The 27,855-nt window shown below is 36.5% G+C and overlaps 1 protein-coding gene across 3 annotated transcripts in view; it reads left to right on the forward strand.

Annotated features, from left to right (window-relative positions):
• The window catches only part of RFX7 (regulatory factor X7), a 92,010-nt gene that overhangs the window by 44,364 nt on the left and 19,791 nt on the right, over positions 1 to 27,855 (forward strand). For 2 of the 3 annotated variants that reach the window (XM_006085916.2, XM_023751618.1), the window contains 2 exons: positions 14,440 to 14,522; positions 15,945 to 16,067. In XM_006085916.2, coding sequence (XP_006085978.1) covers positions 15,958 to 16,067 — 110 coding nt within the window. In that variant the 5' untranslated portion in view covers positions 14,440 to 14,522; positions 15,945 to 15,957. Of the gene's footprint in view, positions 1 to 14,439; positions 14,523 to 15,944; positions 16,068 to 27,855 lie in introns of those variants that run through there. The other variant, XM_023751617.1, reaches the window with a different exon arrangement.

The following is a 27,855-nucleotide window of genomic DNA, read 5'->3' on the forward strand; positions in this document are numbered from 1 at the left end:
CCAAGGGAAAACTCTCAATAGGGTCCTCTTGCAAAGGAATACAGTAGGAAACTCGAAAGATTGAAATTGTGTTGAATCTGTAGTCAGTGTATCTGGTAGGTCCTGAATACTGATTTAAGTAATCTTTAGGGCCTATGCTTTCTACCTCCTACCCCCACTGGAATAGTTTGTCCTCCCTAAGGAGGTAAACAAAAATTAACAGCCTAAGCTATGTTCTATAAAAATTTTTCTTCTTTAGAGGCCACCCAAGCCTGTTATTAGATAAACCTTAAGAACCAACTTTCTGGGCACACAAGTTGTCCATTACAAATGTAAAGGCTGAAAAGGAAATCACAACAGAGGTACTAACTACCCCCTCTGAAAAATCCTATTAAGCATAGTAATAAGCTAGTAGAAACAGGTAAGGGGAAAGCAGGGCAAGCAGTCTGTCTGTAGAAAGTCTATTCCTTTATCTTGGATATCTATGTGGAAGTTCATATCAGGAATGCTGCAATAATGAATATTCCCTGGGTATAACCTTTCTAGTATCATTTCATCTTTGTTTGTGGCATCTTATTCATATGGCTTGCTCTGAATCTTATAAATATATTTCAGAGATCCTGGATCCTAAAACATATGGTTGCTCAGATATGGACTGAATGACAATATCAAGCAAGCTTGGTCCAGCTAATCAAGTAGCCTACTGCTTACGGCCCTGGAAGAACTCATTCCTTGACCCTGTAAACCAGAGGAGCTATACTGGAGACCACAGATGAGATTTAAAATTTCAAATTGGTTGCCATATTTCAATATTAAAATTTCAAAATTTGATAGTTCACAGAAAAAATTAGGTGTCTGGTTTCTCTTGAAAACCTAGGACACAGAGTTCTTATGTCTACATGACCACAGTACAAGTTATTCCTTTAACACATGATATATACTCTCCAATCTTCTCAGTCCCTGACATGTGTTTAGCTCCTCAACATAGATATTTTTATTGCCTATAGTCTACTTTAGTCATTTGCATTATCTGCCTGGCCGTTGAGTTTGTGACCTCTGTGTTCGATTGTTTTGGGGTAAGGTTCTTCTGAGAGCCACAGGGTTGGGGAGCTATCACAGTATTCATAAGGACAGAGAGTGAGAAGAAAGCTTCTGTTTTTGTCTCTTTGTTAGGTGGCTTCTCTTTACTGTCAGTTCTTGCCCTGCTGGCTGTTACAACAGCCAGTCAATAGGAAGCCAAAGTAGAAGAAAGAATAGCAACTCTTTTGAGTCTTTCACGGTGCAAAACGTTTTTATCTTTTTACTTCCATGAAACCTTTCTTGATAACTCTTGTTTAAATTCTATCCCCTTCCAACACTTTTTCTTTCTTTCTTTCTTTTTTTAAATGTTTTTATTGATTTCAGAGACAGAGGAAGGAAGAGGGAGAGGGAGAGAGAAACATCCATGTGAAAGTGAGAGGGAAACGTCAATCGGCTGCCTCCTGCACACTCCCTACCAGGGAGTCAGCCCAAAACCCAAATGTGCCCTGACCAGGAATCAAACTGGTGACCTTTCAGTGCATGGGAGGATGCTCAACCAACTGAGCCACACTGACCAGGGCCCAACACTTTTTCTTCATAGCATTTATCATCACGTAACATATTTTTTATGAGAACCAGACTAGTATTATTAGAATGGGACTTTCTGAGATAGATTACACACTCTCAGAAATAAATGTGAGTAACTCACTCAAGGAATAATTCTTAACAAGAGGCACCCCTCCCAGATCTTTTCTGCCCTCCCAGATCTATAATGTGTCTTTGAGCCATGTATAACGTGTATACAACTTGAAAAGACTTCCTCCCTTTCTTTCTTATGGGAGAAAGCATGCTTTCTCACCTCAGATCCTTGCTGTGATGAATGCTAAGTGATGACCAATGTCAACTTAATGACCCAGACTTAATTGAAATTAAAAATTTTATTTGGGATGGCTAATTAAAATTTATTATGCCTTGAAAAGGACTTATTGTTGAATAGAAGACAGGGTTTATCTTGTGGTGGGGCACAGGGGTTACTGTTAGTAAAGACCTATCTCAGAATCTCATGTCTTCCCTTCAGTTACTTGTGGAGAAAAATGGATGACTTTCAAAAGAAAGAGGTGTAGAATTTACTTGGAGGGGATTGGACTTGACAAATGAACCAGATTTAAATAGCTGGTTTTGTTTTGTTTTGTTTTTTTGAGTGTCACAAAAAGTAATAATCTGTATAAGGCCATGCCATTTGGAGGGTATTTTAAAACTCCTTTTATAATACATTAAGCAGATGAGGTTTTTTATCTTTAGTATGGGAGGACACCACAGGGTGTGGCAAAAGTAGGTTTACGGTCGTGAGTACATGAAACAGTTTATTATTGTATTACTATTTATTAATTATTATTTTTCATACAACTGTAAACCTATCTTTGCCACACCCTGTATAGATAATATTTTTGTTTTGTTTTATTTTTTTCTCCTTGCTAATTTTTCTGTTTCATAATTATAAAAAATACTGTAACCATTGTCAGCTAGCTTTCAAATTCATTTTATTGTCTCAAAGAGGAGTAGGAAAGGATACAATGGAAATCTCTCACCATTACCTGAAAGAAACTCAATTTTCATTAATACTATATTCAGAGATTGGCATAATAAATAAGCATTTGCTCTGGTAGACAACAAATTCATTCTTACAGTATTCTAGTTTTTCTATCTCTTTAATGTAAGTCATTTCAGACTTACAGGAAAGTAGACTAAGAGAGAAAGAAGGAAAGGTTTACTGGGAGCAGAGACAGGAATTAAAGAACGGACTTTTCCTCTCTGTGGCCTACACCTTTGTTGAGATTGTAGCTTTATAATTTTGAAGAATTGATTAGAAATTCAATTTTTTGGAAGCATAGTAGTAGCTGGGCTCTCATCTTTTCTTTCCATGCTGAAAGTTAAAAACTGACTAGAATGATCCAACCTCCTTCTCTCTACCACCCCATCCCTATCCCCAACCACTGGTGCATAGTGTCTTCTCAGGCAGCATACAGAAACATTGATAATTACCAGAATAATCCAGAGAAATATTACATGATCAAAAAGGATGGTCACTTTTTGTAGAATTTAACTATGGACAGAGTCTTCTCCCTATTTCACAGGGACACAAATCTATGGGTATTTGAGTCCTCTGCCTGTTCAAACCATAGTACCTTGCTCTGTTAGTATTTCAGCAATATGCTCTTGTCTCAACATTTTATTTGGTCTTTAGTCATTTGGGCACTTATGTAGCCATGAAACTTGTTACCTTGTTGTTCATTATTTCAGTTTCACAGATTCAACTTCCTTTTTTATTAGTAAGCCCTGGGGAGAGGGGGGGATCAAACCGTATTTTGGAACACATTCATAAAAATAACCACTGTTTAAGTACAATTAATGTCTTGACCATGTCTTTAACTTTTTTTAAAAATACATATAATTAAATCCATTCTCAATTTTAGGTGCAGAACCTTTCCAGTATACACAGAATTTACTCAGAAATATCTTACATATCTACCTTGGAGTGTGAATTTTTCAGTGCTTATATTGCAGTCCCTTAGTTCTCCTTGAAATCAGAATTCCTCTAGGCTTGGTTGTAGTTCAGGCAAGTTGAAAAGGGTTTTTGTTATTTTTTTTTCCCAGATGGTTGTGAATTCTGTAGGTTACCCAGCAGAATTAGTAAGAAGAAAGTGAGAAACAGATTTTGAGTTTTGCTGAAGGTTACTTATCAGCCTTGCTATGCCCTAGTAACGGATGTCTTTTAAATGAACTCAGATCACATTCCTTATTTCAGAAGATTTTGAACAATTAAAACCATTTTCATTTTACATCTAATTTAGTAGGTTTATACAGTAAATCCTCACAATAATACGAGTACAGTAACAATTACTCTTTGCATTTGAGTTATATTTTTTGAACTGAGAATAGAAAAAACAGTTTCCCCTTATAGTTTTACTAGGGGCCCAGTGCACGAATTCGTGCACCTTGAAAGGAACTGTGGACGGCGAGGCTACGGTAGGCACAGGGTCAGGTCTCGGCCCATCCTCCGTGCCCTGCCCGGCCCCTCCCGCCCCAGCTCCCCCACCCTCTCCCCCACCCCCAGTCTCCGGTCTGCCGGCAGCCCCACTCCTGCCGCCACCGCTCCCACGCGCTGACAGCGCCTTCCCTGCTTGCATCCACTGAAGGCTTGGAGCGATTGGGGCTGGCACCAGCAGTGGGTGTGAGCAGGGTGGGCACCATCAGTGGCTGCGAGCGGCAGCTGCTGCCCCGATCACCCCTCAGAAGCAGGGGGAGGTGGAGAAGTCCTCAGGGACAATCAGGGCCGCAGCCACTGCTCGCACCTGCTGATGGCGCCAAGCAATTGGGACCAGCACTGGCACTGGCAGCGGGTGCAAGCAGCGGCTTTGGCACCGGCTGCAGGTGTGAGCGGGGCCCATCGCCAGCAGCGGGTGCGAGAGGCGGCTGCTGGCCCAGATCTCCCCTCAGGAGCAGGGAGAGGTGGAGGTGGAGAAGCCCTTAGGGGCGATTGGGGCCGGCAGCCACAGCTTGCACCCACTGGCAGCACTGAGCGATTGGGGCCAGCACTGGCAATGGGTGCGAGTGCTGGGCAGGACCGCGGTGTGCCGTAGCAAAGAATTTTCAGTAACCACCAGAGGCTTGCTCCGATGACAGCAACCAGCGCCCCACCTTGGTCTGGTGCCCCCACTCACCTGCTCCACCATCCCACCGCAGCTGACGCCCACCATGTTCCACGAATGCCCCCTGGTGGTCAGCGCACGTCATAGTGACCGGTTGTTTGGTTGTTCCGGTTGTTCCTCCGTTTGGTCTATTTGCATATTAGCCTTTTATTATATAGGATAGTAGGTAGTTCTCAAAAAAATCTCTCTCTCTCTCTCTCTCTCTCTCTCTCTCTCTCACACACACACACACACACACACACACACACACACCATATAGTTCTCATAGCAAGTTAGGAAATTGAAAATTAAGAATTCTAAACAAAAAGCATTGACAGACAGAGTCCTCATACCTTGACCTCTTCTCCATCTTCCTTATTCAGTCGTGTGGAAGCACAGCTTTCACAACTGCTGGGGCCTGAGAGAGTATGTATATATCAGGCATGTGGGTTGTTTCTGTAAATTAAAGAAAGGCTATAGGGTAAGGTTAGATTTTCCCCTTCTGGTCCTTCAGTCCTGGGCACTGGTGAAGAAAGAGGCCTTTTAGTAACTATGCTCCTGAATTAGTGTCACCCTAGGGGAAAGATAATTAGCATTTTTTTCACATTTTATTTTGTAGTTTACAAAATCAAGGGCAGACAAAGTCAAATGTGATTATCCTATCAATGGATACATTTTCCCTCCAGACATGGTAGCTTAACTGAAAAAACAGTCAAACTGGAGAATTTCGGCTTCTGGATTTTAAGCTGACTATTCTAAATACAAATTTAAATTTAAAATTTTTTAAAAACCTTTTTTTGATACCAGTTTGAAAAGTAAAGAATAAAGATCTAATTATGATACCTATTGGTCATCTTCCATCGAAACTCAGCCATTGTCAACCTGGGCATTTCTTTGAAAGGGGTGTATGCATCTCAACAGGAGAGTTTCTGCTGCTTCTGGAAATAAACCAGTACACCTTGGATGTAATTTCACTGTCAAGAGTTTGCATGGAAACTTCTCTATTAAGTCTTTGATTGCTATAGTCTTTATAAGCATCAGCCCTTCCCCAATTTTATGACCTTGAAGGAAAAAAAACTTAACACTTTAGGGAAGTGTCATAACAGGAAATACATCACTGCAAAGAAATTTATGTCAAACAGGAGAAATCCTTTTTTATTAACATTTGAGAAATTGATTCAAGATGGTCTCGAAAAACGGGAGCAGATCTCCACTCATACTGTGCCAGTGAAAAGTGGGAACATATTTCCTTACCATCTGCTTGAAGGTCTTCAAGTTTTAGTAATAAGACATAAAAAATTCTTGCTGGTTCTCTCCCATCCATGTGGTATATGTATTGACAGTTCAGACACAGATGTCCTACACAGACAAACAGAAACACTTGTTATGCCCAGATTCCAAGACATAGAATATTGTTTTAGGTATTTTTTTCATGACAGAAGACAACATGTGGAAACTTACATATTTTGTTTCCAGTTCAACCTGGGAAAAGCTTTTATTTCTGACCTATTCTGCTTAGATTGATTCCTTTTCTCTCTAGGAGCCCAATTATTAGAAATATTTTCTAACTTGGATTTAATTAATGGCTCAGGAGGAAATTTGAATTATTTTACTCTTACCCCGAGGAAAGTCAGTGCTAGTGGAACATTGTCTTCAAAACTATAGCCAAGTCTGATGCTCAGTAAAAATCTAGGATCCTTGCTCTTATGGTGTAGCTCCCAAGTTAGTAGAGGTCACCAGGCTAAATATTTCCTAAATTTCTTTAAATACTTGCTTTTTCAAATAAAAGATTCTATACTTGTTGATAGAATTGAATTATAAACCCTCCTGCCAAATTTGATTTTAAGCAAATCTATAATTCAGAATGTTTATGTAATAATAATATCTGTCATGCATGTATTTTAGAAATTGCTTTTATTACTCCCAAATTCACCACTTACCACTGTTTTACATATTTGAAAATTAATAATCAGTTTGAATGGCTTGCTTAATGTCACAAACTAGTGAGTGGCAAATCTGGGATCAGATACAGGACTTCTGATTCTGTATACTATACCTTACCACTGTCCTACTGCTTTGAGTAGATTAGATTTAAAGGGTCAATCAAGCTCAAGTAGCAGCTGCCTCATTCATCTATAATATATAATAGAGGTCCTTTATTTTTGTTAGCTGTTAATTTATCGATAGGATACATGCCTCTTAACCTCAGATTTATAAAAGTTTCATCAAAGCTGCTTTATTACTCTGCTAATCAGCTACTGGGTAATATTCTTATATGAAAAGTTTCTATGACATAAGTTCAAGAAGAGTCAGTGAATCATTTAGATGGGGCATGAAAAATTAGAAGGGAATCAGTGAATTATTCAATAAATTATACTGGGACAATTAAACTAGCCTTGTGGAAAACTTTTAATTAGATCCCTCCCTTCTTTATATCTTAAATTCCAGAGAAATTAAAGACCTAAACACCTAAATGTGAAAAACAAAGCTTTAAAAAGCAAACATTGGATATCTTTATGGCATTGGGATAGGGAAGGATTTCAAAACAGGATGCAAAAATCACAGTTTATAAATGAAAAGATTGATATATTTGCCTGGAAATTATCACATGACTCAAAAACAAAATGAAAAGATAAGCTACACCTAGGGGAAGATATTAGCAGCACTTATAGCTAGTAGAGGATTAATATACAAACTACAGAATAAATATCCTCATATATTTTTTTAATCCCACTTTTAAATGTGCAGTTCCTCGAGCAGTGATTATTTAGATGTGATCCTATGACCAGCATCACTGGGAACTTGTTAGAAATCCAGGTTCTCAGGCCCTCACTCTTGACCTACTGAATCAGAACCTCTAGAACTCTGGAGGTACAGTCCTACAATCTTTTTTTTATTTTTTTTATTTTTTATTTTTTTAGTCCTACAATCGTTAAACAAGCTCCCCAGGTGTTTCTGATGCATGATAAAATTTGACAGCCGTTGTATTAAACTCAAATGATAAATAATATGAAAAGATACTCAGTTTGATCATCAATCAGAAAATGTGAAATAAAACAATGAGATACTTTGGGTAATTGTATCCATGAGATTAGCTAAATTTAAATCTTAAATTTTCATAAGGATGTAGGGAAATTGTAGTCTTGCTGTAGGAAATATAAATTGGCATAACAGTTTTGGGGAGTAATTTGGAAAAACCCAATAAAATTGATGATGTATATCCTTTATGACCAAGTACTTCTTTTAGGTATCATAGAAAACACTTGCACAGGGACATTGCAGTCACAAATAAGGATTTTCATTGCAGTAATATTTGAAATAGTGAGATTTTATAATAACTAATTACTTACTAGAGAAATGAATAAACTGGTTTCAATCCATATAACATCTATACTAATAAAAGCCTATGTGGTCACCACGCTATCACGCCATGATGCCCTCGTGCCCTCATGTCGTAACAATCCATCACCAGGAAACTGGGTGCGTAGCTGGTGCGCTCGGGTGGGCGGGGAGCCGTGGCGGCAGATCCCGGCCGCTCCATGCAGCGATGCCAGGGCCGGGACCCCCGCTCCAGCCTACCTCTTTGGGGAGATCGATCGTGGGGCTCCAGCATTGTGAGAGGGCACAGGCCAGGCTAGGGACCCCCCCACCCCCTCCACCCTACCCCCCTGAGTGCACGAATTTCATGCATCGGGCCTCTAATTATTGAATAAATCTGTTTAAAAATCAAAGAATTCTGAACTAAATGTGGCGAAAGTTTGCATCCTTTAAATATGGATAGTGATACATGTGCTTCTACTTTGTAGACTTCCTTTTAAATACTTTAACATTTTACATTTTAAGTGGAGTATTAAAATATTAAAAGCATTCCCATCTGGCTCTGTTTATCTTTCAGGATTTTCCCTCAAAAGGTGATTGAGTTTAGACGAACCTTGATTTTCAGTCTAGTTGAGGGGGGAGGTATATCCAGACACTGAAAAACATTTTTAAAACAATCAGTAAATGTGAGTTTATTGAATATAAATTCCTGAGTAATTGCTATGGCCCAAAGTAGAGGGACAAACAGGAATATTGTAGGATCATGTGTAAAAATGTTACTAGAGTTTAATTTTTCACTAGTCTTTTTATTAATAGTAGTAAAGTAAAAGTTAAGTGGAAGAGAGCATGAAGGTTGTTCTGTGTTCTAAACTGGTATTTCCCAACTTTTTTTAGATCATGCCTATTTTGATAAACATGAATACCATATATTCTTGTTTAATATAATTTCAAAATAAGTTAAATATTCTAAAAATGAATGAATGAAAGCTTTTCTTAATTACAGAGAGGAGCCCTTTTCTTCTCCCCACATTTTTATCTGCATATATAAAAGGGATTTTTAGTGGCCTAGGCTATGCTGCATAACAAAATAGGCCTGAAATATCAATGGCCTAATCACAAAATTTTATTTTCATTCACATTATGTGTACTGCACAAGTCATTGGAGGCCCCTGCTCTACATAGTTCTTCAGGAACTTTATTGACAGACACGTGGCTTCAAAAGGGGGGGGAAAGGATAGAGGTGACACATCTATTCTTAACTATGTAAGCTAAGAAATCATATACATCACTTTAGCTCAGTTCAGGGCCCTGAGCTAACTGTAAAGGAAGCTGAGAAATGTAGGTGAGCAGATGGTGTTACAGGTGGAAGTGGAGTTCTTGCGATGTCTTTGATACAGAATTTTTGGACTGGAACTGGATTCTTTGTCCGCCGGAATCGAAGAATGAATCCACAAACAGAAAGTGGTATAGCAAAGGTGGATATTTATTGAAGAACAAGTACAGACTCCCACATGGAGAGAGGGAAAGAGTCCCACAGAATGGACTCCCAAGTAGGGAGGGGGAAAGGGTCCCACAGACTTCCTGTTTCCATGGTTTATAAAGGCTGCAGTTCCTGTGTCCTGATATCCCCTCTGATTGGTCAATATTCCCCTTAGAATTGGTTACTATAGTGATTCCTGAGGCCCTCCTCCCTCATAGTCCTTCCTTTCCTCCGGGCTTTCTTCTCTTTATTTTGTAAATATAGACCTTTCTTGGCTACTTCCAGTTCCCTTGTCTTATGGAAATATACCTGTTGCTGCTTCCTTGTCTTATGTAAATGCAACTGTTGTTGCTCCCTTGTCTTACTGAGATGTAACTGCACCTGGCTTCCTTGTGTTATGGAAATGTACCTTCTCCCAGTCTGTAGCCCTGTGTTTTTCCACGGACCCCAATTCTAAAAAATCCCTAAGCCTGCCTATATTTCCCTAAAATTCCTGCTTCATCTTGAGGAAAAGAATTTCCTGAGACTCACATGGGAGGATGAGTAATATTTATTCGGGTGGAAATAAACCCATGAGTTTCCAATGTCCCATTTCTTTCCATCTCCCCAGGGAAGAAGTTTAGTCTTGTCTTCAGCAGGGCCAGAATAAAGGCCACTGCCCATAGTTTCTGCTCCATATTAAAGTCCAGTCCATTCCAGCATCCTGCGTGTGGCATGTGGCTGCTAAGGCCTTATGGCTATGGAGAGAGAACGTGTGGTCAATGAGCAAGAGAGAATAAGAGAGAGGGAACTCTATGGATTTTAACCAGAGCTTCTTCAAACTAACCAATTAACTTCCCAAGATTTCATGCCCTTCTAGCCAGTCCATTGTTCCCCAGGCTAGACTGACAGGCAAGCACCTCTCCTTTGCCACTCCAACTTCTGCTCATGTGCCTATCTCCCCTTTCTCTCCCCAACAATCTAGTACCAGATGGGGGAAGGGAGGGGTGGTAATCCTCTTGGAGGAACAATGCTGGGTGAAGCTGTAGCTTCCTGGCAAAGCTTCCCAGTTGACCATGCTTACAATGTCTGACTTTCCTTTATGAATATTAACTAGCTAATTACGACGATAACAATGGGATATTTGATGAACACTGTTTGTATCCCAGGTAGCTCCATGCTACTGGTCTTTGTGTGAATATTCTTCATCAGCCAAAACTTTAGAAGAGAATGAGATTGAGTGGTAGAATTCCAACACCAAACTTCACCTCAAACCTCTAAAAGTAACTCGATTTTGTTTATCTTGCATTGTGCCTTTATTTTCCTCTGGGTCACATGATATCTAAGTGAATATAGAATCAGATAGTTAGACACAAGCTTTTCTGTCTAGAATGAGAAAGATTAAAGTATGTCTAGGTCATTGGCAACATTAAGTCTATAGCACTGCTTTGGTTTTTTTGTTTGTGTTTTTTTTAAATTTTGTTTTATTGCTTAAAGTATTACAGAGAGTATTACATATGTCTCCTTTTTTTCCCCCCTTGACATTCCCCCAGCCTCTCCTGCCCCCCAGTGTCTTGTGTCCATTGGTTATGCTTATATGCATGCATACAAGTCCTTCGGTTGATCTCTTACCCTCCCCAGGCTTCCTGCTGTAGTTCGACAGTCTGTTCAATGCTGCTCTGCCTCTGTATCTATTTTTGTTCATCAGTTTATAATGGTCTTTATTATCCATAAATGAGTGAGATCATGTGGTATTTTTCTTTCATTGGCTTATTTCACTTAGCATAATGCTCTCCAGTTCCATCCATGCTGTTGCGAATGGTAAGAATTCCTTCTTTTTTACAGCAGCATAGTATTCCATTGTGTAGATGTACCTCAGTTTTCTAATCCATTCATCTGCTGATGGGCACTTAGGCTGTTTCCAAATCTTAGCTATGGTAAATTGTGCTGCTATGAACATAGGAATGCATATATCCTTTCTGATTGGTGCTTCTGGTTTCTTGGGATATATTCCTAGAAGTGGGATCACTGGGTCAAATGGGAGTTCCATTTTTAACTTTTGAGGAAACTCCTTACTGTCTTCCATAGTGGCTGCACCAGTCTGCATTCCCACCAGCAGTGCACGAGTGTTCGCTTTTCTCCACATCCTCTCCAGCACTTGTCGTTTGCACTGCTTTGTTTTTATAGGCAGAGGTTCAAAAAGTTTCATAAATATATGCTTATGTGAATGGTGTGATGGCACAGGTCTGCTTGCTTATTTGGAGTATTATTAATTATCATCATACTGTGCATTATATCTCCACAGCTTATTTATTTCATAACTGGAAATGTGTACCTTTTATATCCCTTTACCCATTTCACCTCCCCCCACCTCAGGCCACCACCAATCTGTTCTCTGTATCCATTTAGCTCCTTGTGTAGGGGGTAGAGATTGGGGGAACTTGTTTGTTTTCTTTGGTTGGTGGTGGTTGTTGTTGTTTAGATTCCACCTGTAAGGGAGAGCATGTAATATTTATCTATTTCTGTCTGATTTACTTCACTTGGCATAATACCTCCAACGTTCATCCATGCTCTCATACATGGAACGATTTTGTTCTTTTTTATGGCTGAATGATATTCCACTGTATATATAATATATATATATGTATGTATGTATGTATATATAATATATATATCACATTTTCTTTATTCAGAAAATGATGTTTTGTATTACATTTTCTCAAACTTTGCCCATAATGATATTTAAAGGGTTTTTTGTAACATAACCTACTTTGGATTTAATATGATTTGGATTTAATATGATAGACATTGTTAGCATTAAGTGGTTGATGTTAATAATATTCAATAGAAAGTATCTTAGGAACTATATTTAAGACAGATTAAAGTGGGGAGAGGTTAGTGGCAGGGAAACCAGCTAGTTAGGCATTTTAATAATTTGAAAATCATTTTAAGTTCCTTAAGGTCAAGGATAATTGTTGTGTTGTTCATCTATGTGCCATATAAGTTTATTGTCACTATAAATCATTTGTGGAACATGGCAGAAACTAAACTGAATAAAGGAACAAATGAATTCTCCTTTATTGTTAATAGAAAGACAACTAATGACATAGACTAATGTGGGTAGCTGGGAAAATAAAGAGACTGGGAGAATATGCGGGAAAGAATTAAGAGGGATAAAGAAAGGATTAAAGTGAAATGCACCAAGAAGAATAAAGAAGAAGAATAAAGTTAAGCAGATTCCGAAACACTGAACACTGGGGGACTGGAGAAAAGATGGTATAAGTAACAATTGGGGAAAGGAAATGTCAGTGTGTTTTCCTTTTGTTTTTGTTTTTTTTAAGGGGAGAGTTGTAAGGATGTTGCTTGTAAATCTTTTAGGTATTAGAGTGAAAGCTAATTGGAAAATATTTTATCGATAGTGGAATGAAAAAAAAAAGAGGATTTAGAAGTTATTTACACATAATTGATAGATTAAATCATTTTTTGGACAAATTCTAAAATTAAGCTATTTTGTGGATGAATTCTGATGAGAATAAGAATAGACCAAGTTATATGATTTTAAGCTTTTCTAAAAAGAAACAATGGATCTATTTAAGCTGTGTTTTATTATGTAAGAATAAATTCTGCTACCAGGAATTTGAATAATGTGCCCACATTTTCATTTGCAATACGATTAATTACACTATCAAAATTTCACTATGATATTTTTATTGTAATAGTATTTGTAGCACATTTAAAGCTTTTATTCTGTGGCAAACTCAGCTGGGAAAGAAAGCTATATGGTCCTGTAGGTAGCAGAAATTACTTTAAAGGGTACATTTATAGACAAAATGACCTAGTTACAGAACAGTAGCTATAGAGCAGCGGTTCTCAACCTGTGTGTCGCGACCCCTTTGGGGGTCGAACGACCCTTTCACAGGGGTCGCCTAAGACCATCAGAAAACACATATATAATTACATATTGTTTTGTGATTAATCACTATGCTTTAATTATGTTCAATTTGTAACAATGAAAATACATCCTGCATATCAGATATTTACATTACGATTCATAACAGTAGCAAAATTACAGTTATGAAGTAGCAACAAAAATAATTTTATGGTGGGGGGTCACCACAACATGAGGAACTGTATTAAAGGGTCGCGGCATTAGGAAGGTTGAGAACCACTGCTATAGAGAATCATGTAATGTAAGTTGGTTCTCCAAGTAGCAGCCACTATTGCAAGTAGAGAATAATTAACATCTGCATAGTGCAGAAAGGGTTGTTAGCTGTACTTCAGTATTTTTAAACTCTGTTCCATCCACAGATGATAGCATCATTTAGTCACATGTTCTGGGTTTTTAAGAATTAGGAAAGGATCCTAGAAATTATCTCATCTATTTTATAGTTGTAAGGCTAGGCTAAGAACTAATAATAAATATTCTCTTGACTCCCAGTCTAATACTTTTCATTCTTTAAATGTGATTAAAAGTGCTAAACTTTGTCTATGATTTTATTTAGACCTAGAGCAGTGGTTCTCAACCTCTGGCCCTTTAAATACAGTTCCTCATGTTGTGACCCAACCATAAAATTATTTTCATTGCTACTTCATAACTGTAATGTTGCTACTGTTATGAATCATAATGTAAATATCTGATATGCAGGATGGTCTTAGGCAACCCCTGTGAAAGGGTCGTTCCGACCCCCAAAGGGGTCGCGACCCACAGGTTGAGAACCGCTGGCCTAGAGTATGAGCATTAATAGGAAAGTTCTATTTTCTCTTACTTTTTACATGCAATAAACCTATCCAACATCTTAACTGTATTATTTTAATGATGAGGAAAAAAAAGACTAGATTTTGTTTTCTTTGGCAGGTGATTCATTCAATCTGGTTTAAATTTAGATAGTATTTTATTTTTAAAGAGATGTTAATAAATTTTAAGAGAGAAACAGTGTTTTAAAATGATCTTTCTTTTCAATCCTTTGAAAACAGCAAGAAGTTGAGAAGTTTACAGACCTAGAGAAACTCTACCTCTACCTTCAGCTGCCTTCTGGTCTCAGCAATGGAGAGAAAAGGTATGTCTGCTTGTCTTTGCCTAACCTACAGTATTTATAGGACATCCTTGAGGTATAAGTGTGGTGTGGGTGTGTGTTTTGGTTGTTATTGTTTACACTATTCCTAAAATCATCAGAAAGCAGAGTGGCAAACAGTTGATCTTTTTAGTTCTGGATCATATTTGGTTAAGTGTTTACTTACCGTTTTTGCTAATTCATTTGTGTTCCTGGGTAAATGCTGTGAAATGCAGTTTTGGTTGTGTTTTATAAATAGATTACAATTTTTATGCAGTACATAGGGATTGTGAAAATTGAAAAGAATACCAAAGAATAAGTATATAAGTTTGTAAGCAATAAAGTAACTGTAAGAATTTTTTAGGTACTGTCAGGTGAGCATATCACAGAATATTAAAAAGAAAAAAATGAATTGCCTATAGGAAGCATGAATTTCTGATAAATGTAAGATGTTTTAAGTGTGCGGGGGTATTACTATATTTTCATATAAAAATATTGTCACATCTAGAAAATTTAGAGTCGGTGGTTCATGCATTCTGTTCTTAAAGTTCCTATACCCTTTTTAAAATATTTCTCAGAATTAATTTTATTCACATAATTTATACAAAGAAAATTCTGTTACTTTAAAATTGTGTGTAAAAATAAAAGGAATGAAAACTTTGTTGCTTGTACCTCATTTTCCTTGGACCAAATTTTATAACTATTTTAATTATTTTCTGTCCTAGAAAATTGCGCAGTATCTTCTTTAGAATTAAATTGTTATAGTTAGCTGAGATGGATGTCAGAATCAATAGAGGAGCTTAATCTATCTTAGGTGTTCATTTCATGAAATTAGTTTATAAATACACTGCCATATAATGAAAACTTACAATATTTAGTGGTGGTGCTAGCCTGGAGAGGGGACCTAGTTATAGGAAGGAATGTAGGGGATATTTGTCCTTTTAAGGTCACTCTGGTGTGAGTTATATTCTGGAGCATAGAGGGCTTTAGTAAGACTTCAGGGTAGTTACTTGAGAATGCTAAGCAAATAGGAAGTAAACAATTGCTTCCACAACTTCTGTTTTAAAAGTTTGATGATTTGGTAAGTTTATGCAAATAAACAGGCAAGTAAGCGAGCAACTATCCAATTAGAGATAATTTTGGCCAAAACAAATACTTCATGTTGCCAATGCTCCATCACCTATGCCACTTTAAAAATGGTGAAGTGGACAGGATATTAACTTTAGTCCAACACTAGCTGCAGAAAATGGTCCACAACCACAGGAGGATGACTTATATATAGATAGCTGGGCATCCCCTGCATGTCCTGAGTTAGGTTTGGTCGTTTGTAGTGTGTTTACACACAATTATTTAGTGGAACATTATCTCAAAAATTCTCAATGAATTACTATCTAGTTCGGCTAAAACGTGTTTTTGTTTTATGATTAGTGATCAGAATGCCATGTCATCTAGTCGGGCACAACAAAAGCATGCCTTTTTCTGGATTCGAAATACTCTAGAGGAACATCCTGAGACTTCACTGCCCAAACAGGAAGTCTATGATGAGTACAAGTAAGTATTATGTATATGTGTCAGGCATGGTGATCTTTAAAGAGCTTAAGTACTCTAGTTGGCTACAATGATTTATCATTGGTGAGTATCACAGTGGTATATAGAGTTTAACTTATAAATCGCTGATAATCCTTCCATCTCTAAATTTCTCTGGTGGCATATGAACAAAGGACAGGATTACTAAATAAAAGGATTTCTCTAGAGTTCATCTAGATGACTGGAGGCCTATTTGAGGTTAAGGGACAGTGGCATGGGATTGCTGAATAAAAGCATTTCTGTAGAATTCTTAAAGATAACAGGAGGGGTATGTCTAGAGTTAGAAGGAAAGTGGAAGGCAGTAAAAAAAGTCAGTGCATATGGAAAAACTAAAACGTGTTTTTTTTATTTACAAATTTTATAAACCCAAACCTTTTATGTGTTTTTAATTTTTTTGTTAATCCTCACCTGAGGACATTTTTTAAATTGATTTTTAGAGAGAGTGGAAGAGAGAGACATTGATGTGAGAGAGACACATCGATTGGTTGCCTCATGCATGTGCCCCAACCGGGGCCAGGTATTGAACCTGCAACCCAGGTACGTGCCCTTGACCAGGAATTGAACCTTCAAGCTTTCAGCAGGCTGTGTGGAGCGACCAAATGACCAAACAGCAGGCTGTGTGGGGCGACCAGGCCGGCATGGGTGGGCGGGGGGGGGCAATTGGGGGCAACCAGGCAAGCAGGGGGGCATTGAGAGGCGACCAGGCTGGGGGGGGGGGAGTTACGGGCGATCAGGCCGCCAGGCAGAGGCGGACATCCTCCGAGGTATCCCAGATTGGAGAGAGTGCAGGCTGGGCTGAGGGGACTCCCCCTACCCCACCCCTGTGCATGAATTTTGTGCACTGGGCCTCTAGTAAATGTATAAAAAAGAAAACCAGCATCAGTAATCTCACTACCTAAAAATAAACATTTTGGTTTACTTATTTTTATTTTTTTCTAACACCTTTTCTTCATGTATATATTCTTGCTATTGTTTAAATTTGTCTCCACTATATACACAATTCTCTGAATGGAGGAACAGTTGCAAATAACATTGCAGTGAACATTCTTGACCCTATAATTTAATATAGATTATCAGAATTGGGGTGCTAGTTTAGCAAGAACCTTTATATATTAAGAATATTAACTATTAAAATATAAATTTTTAGGATTGCTATTTATTATTTAATTTTAATTTTTTATAAGTGGTTTGATCTGTCTACTCTTTTTTACAGCTTGTACCATTCATTGTTATGCTTACAACTTCTCATGCCATTAGTAGCTAAATACTCACATGCATTTTTCCTAGATATTTATTTCATTTTTTACATACAACCCTTTAGTCCATCTAGTATTTATTTTGGTAAATGCCAGAAGATAATGGACTCATTTTAATTTTTTCTGAATGGTTAACTAATTATCCAAACTTTATTTATTGAATTTATTTTTCTTTTAACACTAATCTATAATATAACTCATACCTTACTATAATCTCCTGGACTGAATTATCTTCCTTTGCATTTGTCATTCTATTTCAGTACCATACCATTTTTAAGTAGTTTAGCTATTAATTTTTTTAAAAGCTAGTAGGATCAGTCTTCCATCATTATTCCTCTTTTTCAAAAATTTCCTTGGTTTTTACACCAATTTTTAATTTTCACACCAATTTTTTTCATATGAAGTTTGCAATCTTTTTTTTTTTTTTTTTACTTTAAAAAAGGAAACATCAAAGGAATTATGTGAAAATTTATTTCAGAAAAATTACCTTTACAGCTAGGACTATATTTCATATATATATATATTTTTTTTCAGATAGGGAGAAAGAGCTAGAAACATCAATGATGAGAGAGAATGATTGATTGGCTGCCTCCTGCATGTCCCACACCGGGGATCGAGCCCACAACCTGGGCATGTGCCCTGACCAGGAATCAAACCCTGACCTCCTGGTTCATAGGTCGACACTCAACCACTGAGCCATGCCAGGCAGGCTAGCATTGAATTGTTTTGTTTTGTTTTGTTTTGTTTTTCTTTTTTTAATTTTATTTTATTATTTAAAGTATTACAAATAGTAGTACATATGTCTCCTTTTTTCCCCCATTGACCTTCCCCAGCCTCCCCTACCCCCCCACACATGCCCTCCCCCCCTCCCCCCCAGTGTCTTGTGTCCATTGGTTATAGCATTGAACTTCTTAATAGTAAAACCGAAAAATAGAAGATAATGTAGGACTATATTTCTTAACTTAAATCTTTCTTATGCCCTTTAGTAAACTTTGAGGCTTTTTTCCTTCAATCAGGTTCACTTATTTTTTCTTAAATATATTCCTTGTTAATTTTTACATTTTACTTATGTTATTTATATTATGAAAAATATATTTTCCTATTGGTTTGTTTTGGTTTATAGGATATCTATGGAGTTCTGTTATTTATGTTGCAAATTTTATATCTACTGAACTTCACTTAATCTTAATTTTTCAGTTCTTTTGACTCTTCTGGGCAGAGTTTATTCTGTATATCTTCCTCATTCTCTTTATTACATTTAATAGATTTTCCTTCTGATTTTAAATAATAGCAGTGTTAGGCATCATTTGCTCTTACAGTTCTTTGATGTTAAATATGTATCATTTCTAGTTGACTAAGACTTTAATTTATGAGACATGAATATTAAAATTCATCAAATGCTTTTTGAGTATCTATTCACATTGTTATGTGGTGCTTCTTCTTTAACCTCATGATATGATATATTATAAAAAGATAGTCCCCAGTGTGAACCCTTCTTTTATTCACTAGAATGATTGTCCTGTTCATATCAAGATCTGTAATCTTTTAGTATTCTTTTAGTTTCTGTTTTCAAGTATATTATGTAGGATCTTTGTATCTCTACCCATAAGGGAAATTAGTGTGTAATTTTCATTTTTTGTGCTTTGTCAGGTTTTGATATCAGGGTTAGACCAGCTTCATATATGAATTGAAACTCCCTAATTTTCTGTACTCTGGAACAGTTTTTACAAATGGGACTTATTCTTAAAAGTTTTAAAGAACTCACCTATAAAACCATCTAGGCCTGGAGTCTAAGTTTGAGGTAATTCTTCAAAAATTTTTGTAGTGTTCTTCTAGTTAGATTTATACTTCATTGGTCAATTTTGGTCATTTGTTTTTCCTGGAATTAATTCAGATTTTCATGTATTAGTATAGCATTACATATATTAGTCTCTCATAAACTGAATATCTTCTTTATCTGTTACATCCTTTTTCATAGTTCTAGTCTTATATACAGAATATATAGGGTGGGGCAAGAGTAGGTTCACAGTTGTGAGTACACAAAACAGAATTTATTCTTGTATTATTTATTAATTATTGTATTATTTTCCATAAGAAAAACTGTGAACCTACTTTTGCCCCATCCTGGGTGTGTGTGTGTGTGTGTGTATTTGCCCATTCTTTTATTTTTTATCATTTGTATCATTATTTTTAGGCAGTTTACATTATTATGTTTCTAAAGGTTTAATCTAAAATTGTCCATGGTCTTGAAATCTGACCAATAGAAGAAGCTGGTGGAATGGAATGAACCTATTAGAAACTCTGGGGTATGCAAACACATAGCAACAGAGGCAGTAGCAGCCACACTCTTGCTGCATGATGGAGAAACACAAGCATTAATCTTAAATGGATTTCTTATTAAGTAATATATAACCTGTTTGAACATTCTTGAAAATCTGTTTGCTTTCATTCTGTATAGAATTACACATGTTCAGATTTGTAAACTTGACAACTTTGGCTCTAGTCTTTCCTGGCACAACTGTTCTCTCTCCAATCCTTTTTTTCTTAATCTGTTTAATGTTTTAATGAATACGATTGTTTTAAATTTTTAGTGATGTGTAATCATTAATTTTGTATGTGTGATATTTTTGTGCTTACAACCTAAGTTTGTATTTTCTGTTCTGTTAATCAATGTAAATTAAACTCTTAGGACATCCTCAAAGGTAGAAATAGATTCTAGAAACATGTTTGTTTTAAGAGCTTTAAAATAGTGAACATTTCATGACTTAAATGACATGTAACTGTTTATACCTATTTAAAATCTAGATCAGGCCTAAGCATATGTGTATAATTTATAAATTTCTCAAATGTAAAATATATTATTTAATATTATAGCATCTGTATAAAGTTTAGGAAAAACTAAACTAAAAGTGATCAATTTTAGTCCCCCACAAATTTGCCAGCAAATGAGTCACTTCCACTTCACAGTCTTAAAGAATATGATTCAAATTATGTATTGATAAAAATCTCAGTTTATTACATGTCATAGATTAAGGCAATTATTTACAGATAGACAAAACTATAAATATTAGTTTTGCTTTTTAGATTTTATCTTGAAATATAAGTCACATATTATAATATTCACTTTTTAAAAAAAATCTTTATTGTTGAAAGTATTACATATGTCCCCTTTTTTCACCCATTGTACCCTTATAGCCTGCCCCCACTCTAGACCTCAACTTCCCTATTGTCTGTGTCCATGGTTATGCATATATGCATACAAGTTCTTTGGTTAATCTCTTCCCACTCCCTCTGAGATTCAAAATCTGTTCCATGCTTCTATGCTTCTGGGTCTGTTTTGTTCATCAGTTTATTTTGTTACTTAGATTCCACATATGAGTGAGATCTTGTGATACTTGTCTTTCTCTGACTGACTTATTTCACTTAGCATAATACTCTCCAGGTCCCTCCATGCTGTCTCAAAGGGTAAAAGATCCTTCTTTTTTACTGCTGCATAATATCCCATGGTGTAAATGTACCACAGCTTTTTTATCCACTCATCTACTGATGGGCACTCGGGCTGTTTCTAGATCTTAGCCATTGTAAATTGTGCTGCTTTGAACATAGGAGTACATACTTTCTTTCAGATTGGTATTTCCGGTTTCTTAGGATATATTCCTGGAAGTGGGATTGCTGGGTCAAATGGCAGTTCCATATTTAGTTTTTTGAGGAAACTCCATACTATTTTCCACAGTGGCTGCACCAGTCTGCATTCCCACCAGAAGTGTATAAGGGTTCCTTTTTTTCCACATCCAGTATTTGTCATTTGTTGATTTGTTGATTGTAGCCATTCAGACAGGTGTGAGGTGGTACCTCATTGTCGTTTTAATTTGCATCTCTCTAATGATCAGTGACCTTGAGCATTTTTTCATGTGTCTCTTTGCCATCTGTATGTCCCCGTTGGAGAAGTGTCTATTTAGGTCCTTTGCTCATTTTGTAATTGAATTGTTTGTCTTCCTTTTATTAAGTTGTATGAGTTCCTTATATATTTTGGATACTAACCCTTTATCAGATGTATCATTGCCAAATGTGTTCTCCCATGTAGTGGGCTTTCTTGTTGTTTTGTTGATGATTTCTTTTGCTGTGCAGACGCTTTTTATTTTGATGTAGTCCCATTTGTTTATTTTCTCCTTAGTTGCCTTTGACCTAGGAGATGTATCCGCAAATATATTGCTGCGAGCGATGTCTGAGATTTTGCTGCCTATGGTTTCTTCTAGGATTTTTATGGTTTCATGACTTACATTTAAGTATTTTGTCCATTTTGAGGGTTTTTTTGTGTTATGGTATAAGTTGGTGGTTTAGTTTCATTTTTTTTTTTTTTTGCATATATCTGTCCAATTTTACCAGCACCAATTATTGAAGAGACTGTCTTGACTCCATTGTATGCTCGTGCTTCCTTTGTCAAATATTAGAGTGTAATGGCTTGGGTCCATTTCTGGGGTCTCTGTCTGTTCTATTGAACTATATGCCTATTCTTGTGCCAATACCAGGCTGTTTTGATTATAGTGGCTTTGTGTTATTACTTGATATCTGGTATTGTGATCCCTCCAACTTTGTTCTTCTTTCTCAAGATTGCTGCGGCTATTCAGGGTCTCTTTGGGTTCCATATAAATGTTTGGAGTATTTGTTCTAGATCTGTGAAATATGTCATTGGTAATTTAATAGGGATTGCATTGAATCTATAGATTGCTTTGGGTAGTATGGAAATTGTAATGATGTTGGTATATTCTACCACTCGTTTATATCTTCCTCTATCTCTTTTTTCAACGTCGTGTAGTTTTCTGTGTACAAGTCTTTTACCTCCTTGGTTAAGTTTATTCCTAAGTATCTTAATTTTTTTGTTGCAATGGAAAGTGGGATTGTTCGTTTATTTTTTCACTTTTAAATTGTACAAGTTAGTTATTTTTTAGTGTATTTACAAAGTCTGGTATCAAACACCACAATGGCAAAATATTTTTATTCCCCCAAATCCCATATATTTTGATCATATTTTATTATAAATATATTCTGCCTATTCCTATCTTTTAATTGGGTAGTTTAATTCATTTACATTTGCCATTGTGCTATTTGTTTTCTATAAAATGTCTTATGTTTCTTTTTATTCCATAGTTCGCCCATTTCTGACTTCTTTTGTGTTAAATAGGTATCTTCTGTTGAACCATTTTAATTCTTTTGTTTCTTCTACTATGTATATTTTAAAAATCATTTTCTATAGTTGTTCTGGAGATTACAATTATCATCTTAATTTATAAAGAACTAGTTTGGATTATGCCAACTTAACTTTAAAAATATGTATGTGTGTGTGTTTGTATGTGTGTGTGTTTAAAAGTATGTGTGTGTGTATTAATTTCTGTTCTCTTCTCCATCCCCATTCATTTTTATGCATTGTGTACTTATTAACACAGGTTTATATTTGGTGCTTTATGCAGTAGTCACTTAGATCAGATAGGAGTAAAGGGGTTGTAAGAAAAAAGTACATTTAAACTGTATTGTTATATTTACCTATGAAGTTACCATTACTGGTGTTTATTTTATTTGTTCATGTGGATTTGAGTTACTGTTTGGTGTCCTGTCATTTAAGCCTGAATAACTGCCTCTAGTATTTCCTGTAGGATTGGTTTGCTAGTGATGAATTCTTTTATTTTTTTGTCTGGCCATTGAAGTCTCTACTTGGTTAGCTTAGTGAGCAGCTATTGATTGGATGGAGATTTCCTTAAACACCTTGAACCAATTAAATTTCCCAGGCTTTGTCAAAGGTTATGGGGGTAGAGGGCACTATAAACAGTTAATCAATTGAAAGCCTTTCCTTTGCCTTCACATCCTGCTGTTGGGGAGCCTCAAGTTTAGCCAGAGGTGAGAGCTTAGTTTTCTCAGGTCTTGAAATGCGACAGCTGTTTACATGTGCATGGCCTTCTAGATTCTCAGGAATGTGTCAAAGTTCTTCAAAGCTTTCATGGAAATCTTATTTCCCAGCTTTTTCTTTTAAGTTTTTGGTTAGTCTGTTGTTTGCTTCGACTATTATTCACTGTCTTACACAGCTAAAAAGTTAAGACACTTGCCTGTAATTCTTTCTTTTTAAAAAAAATATATTTTTATTGATTACAGAGAGAGGGAGAGAGAGAGATAGAAATGTCAGTGATGAGAGAGAATCATCATCGGCTGCTTTGTGCACACCCCCTACTGGGGATCAAGCCTGCAACCCTGGGATGTGCCCTTGACTGGAATCGAACCCGGGACCCTTCATTCCACAGGCTGCCACTCTATCCACTGAACCAAGCAGGCGGCTAGTGCTGTAATTCTTTTCTAACAACTTCTCCAACCCATCCTTCCACCCGCAAGGGAGAAAGCATTTTACAATCAGCAAGCTCCCAAGACAGGTCAAATAACATTCTGTAGGTGGAGTTTTCTATAGAATCCATCTCACAAGACAAATAATGAAAGTTCTTTGGGATAAGGCTTTGAGAACACTCCACAACTGTGTTATGTTTATTCTGGTGGCCACCAGGCTGAACCAGAAATACAGGCTATTACTTTTCAATGCTACTGCTGGAGAATGGGGGAATCCCTAGGGCAAGTTAAAATGGTACAAAGCTATTTTTATTGAAAACCAGCTATTTTCCTTGCATAAATACTACCTAGTTTTCTGCAAGCCTTGGGTTAATTTCCAGAGTTCCTTTTTTTTTTTAAATTAAAGAGTATTTCTAATAAAAGAGCAAACAGAAGGTTAGTAAATAAAATGGAAAAAAAATAATGTGCATACAGATAACCCAATAAACTCAATAAGCATGCTTGATTAATGGGCAGATATTGGGCATTTCACCTAACACATAGAGAATATATCTTTTTCAAGCACATTTGTTGAAACATTTACCTTGGACTAGGCTACAAAAGAAGGCTAAATACTTATTAAAAAATGTATATCATGCAGATCACATTTTGTGATTACAACAAATTAAATAAATTTGAAAACTTAGATACAGTGAGATTTTGCTAGAAAAAAATTGTTTACATTGAGACAGTATCTATATATCAGTTGACTATACACAGTGCTTTTCTTTCTCAAATGATATCTAACAGTGAAATCTTAAATTTTTTAAAAATTTAAATTCTTTATTGTTGAAAGTATTACATATGTCTCCTTTTCCCCCCATTGACCTCTCCCCAGCTGCTCCCACCCCTCAGCACATGCCCTCACCCCCCTACTGTCTGTGTCCATTGGTTATGCTTATATGCATGCATACAAGTCCTTTGGTTGATCTCTTACCCCCACCCCTTCACCCTCCCCTACCTTCCCTCTGAGGTGTGACGGTCTGTTCAATGTTTCTATGTCTCTGGATCTTTTCTTGTTCATCAGTTGATATTGTTCATTATATTCCACAAATGAGTGAGATCATGTGATACTTATCCTTCTCTGACTGGCTTATTTCGCTTAGCATAATGCTTTCCAGTTCCATCCATGCTGTTGCGAATGGTTAATAGTTCTTTCTTTTTTATACCAGTGTAATATTCCATTGTGTAGATATACAATAGTTTTTTAATCCACTCATCTGCTGATGGGCACTTAGGCTGTTTCCAAATCTTAGCTATTGTAAATTGTGCTGCTATGAACATAGGGGGGCATATGTCCTTTCTGATTGGTGTTTCTGGTTTCTTGGGATATATTCCTAGAAGTGGAATTACTGGGTCAAATAGGAGTTCCATTTTTAGTTTTTTGAGGAAACTCCATACTGTTCTCCACAGCGGCTGCACCAGTCTGCATTCCCACCAGTAGTGTACGAGGGTTCCTTTTTCTCCACATCCTCGCCAGCACTTGTTTGTTGATGATAGCCATTCTGACAGATGTGAGATGGTACCTCGTTGTTTTAATTTGCATCTCTCAGATGATTAGTGACTTTGAGCATTTTTTCATATGTCTCTTGGCCTTCTATATGTCCACTTTCAAGAAGTGTCTATTTAGGTCCTTTGCCCATTTTTTATTAGATTATTAATCTTCCTTTTGTTAAGTTGTATGAGTTCCCTATAAATTTTGGAGATTAAACCCTTATCAGATGTCACATTGGCAAATATGTTCTCCCATGCAGTGGGCTTTCTTGTTGTTTTCTTGATGGTTTCTTTTGCTGTGCAGAAGCTTTTTATTTTGATGTAGTCCCACTTGTTTATTTTCTCCTTAATTTCCATTGTCCTAGGAGCTGTATCAGTAAAGATATTGCTACAACATATGTTTGATATTTTGCTGCCTATGGATTCTACTAAGATTTTTATGGTTTCCCATCTTACGTTTAAGTCCTGTATCCATTTTGAGTTTATTTTTGTGTATGGTGTAAGTTGGTATTCTACTTTCATTTTTTTGCATGTATCTCTCCAATTTTCCCAGCACCATTTATTGAAGAGACTGTCTTGATTCCATTGTATGCTCGTGCCTCTTTTGTCAAATATTAATTGAGCATAATGGCTTGGGTTGATTTCTGGGTTCTCTGTTTTGTCCCGTTGGTCTATATGTCTGTTCTTGTGCCAGTACCAGGCAGTTTTGAGAACAGTGGCTTTGTAATATAGCTTGATATCTAGTATTGTGATCCCTCCAAATTTGTTCTTCTTTCTCAAGATTGCTGCTGCTACTCGGATTTTTTCCCCCATATGAGTTTTTGGAGAGTTTGTTCTAGGTCTATGAAATATGCCATTGGTATTTTAATAGGGATTGCATTGAATCTATAGATTACTTGAGGTAGTATGGACATTTTAATGATGTTGATTCTACCAATTCATGAACATGGTATATTCTTCCATTTGTTTATGTCTTTCTCTATCTCTTTTTTCAACGTCCTGTAGTTTTCCCAGTACAGGTCTTTTACCCCCTTAGTTAAGTTTATTCCTAGGTATATTAATTTTTTTTGTTACAGTGGTAAATGGGGTTGTTTTTTTAGTTTCTTAGGTTGATATTGGCCCACTTTTTCAGTTTTTTCATTGTTTTTATAGAGATTAATAAAACATGGGGAAGGAGAATAAAAATGTTGAGATTTAGAATGCAATCAAGCTTAACTTGCTATCAACTTAATATAGACAGTTATAGATATAAGTTGTTATATATGTAAGCCATTTGGTAATCACAAAGCATGAACCTATAGTAAATACATAAAAGATAAAGCAACCCACTAATCACACCACTAAAGGATGTTATCAAATCATAAAGGAAGGGAGCAAGAGAAGAAGAAACAGAGCAACTACTGAAACATCATAAAACAACTAAAAAGGCATTAAGTTCCTACCTAGTAATGATTACTCTAAATGTAAATGAGCTAAATTCTTCAATCTGACAATGTAGAGGGACTGAAAAGAATAAAAATAAAAGACCTATTTATATGCTGTCTACAAGGAGACTCACTTTAAATGTAAGGACACACAGAGACTGAAAGTGAAGGAATGGAAAAAGGAAACCAAAAGGAAGTTGGGGTAGCTATTCTTCTATCCACCAAAATTAGCTTTAAAACAAAATCTCTAATAAGAAACAAAGGTGTTATATAATAATAAAGAGGTCTATCCATCAAGAGGATATAACATTTGTAAACATATACTCAAATAGGAGCACCTAAATATATAAAGCAAATATTAATAAATCTAAAGGAAGAAATAGACAACAATACAATAATGGTAGAGCACTGTAATACTGCAACTTACATCAGTGGATTGATCATTCAGACAGAAAAATCAATGAGGAAACATCAGCCTTAAACATGTTAGACCACATGGACTTAACAGATATATACAGAACATTCCATCCAAAAGCAACAGAATATATATTCTTTCAAGTGCACATGGATCATTTTTCCGGATAGATGATATATTAGGCCACAGAACAAGTCTTAATAAATTTAATAGAATTGAAATTATGCCAAGCATGTTTTCCGACCACAGTGGTATAAAACTAGAAATCAATTATAAAAGAAAAACTGGAAAATTCACAAGTATGTGGAGATTAAACAATGTGCTACTGAATAACCAATGAGTTAAAGATGAAATCAACAGATAAATTAAAAATTAACTTGAGCCCTAGCTGGTTTGGCTCAGTGGATAGAGGAATGAAAGGTCCAGGGTTCAATTCCAGGCAAGGGCACATGCCCAGGTTGCAGGCTCGATCTTCAGTAGCAATGTGCAGGAGGCAGCTGATCAATGATTCTCTCTCATCATTGATGTTTTTCTCTCTCTCCCTCTCCCTTACTCTCTGAAATCAGTAAAAATATATATTTTTAAAAAATTAACTTGAGACAAACAAAAATCTTATATAATAAAGCAGTAATATGCAAATTGGCCATCACTCCAACACACAAGATGGCCACCCCCATGTGGTCAAAGATGGCCGCCCCCATGTGGACAAAAGATGGCCTGCAGGGGAGAGCAGTTGGGAGCGACCAGGCTTGCAGGGGAGAGCAGTTGGGGGCGGTCAGCCTGCAGGGAGGTAGTTA

This window comes from Myotis lucifugus, unplaced genomic scaffold (assembly GCF_000147115.1).
Source record: "Myotis lucifugus unplaced genomic scaffold, Myoluc2.0 scaffold_23, whole genome shotgun sequence".
NCBI classification, from domain to species: Eukaryota; Metazoa; Chordata; class Mammalia; order Chiroptera; family Vespertilionidae; genus Myotis; species Myotis lucifugus.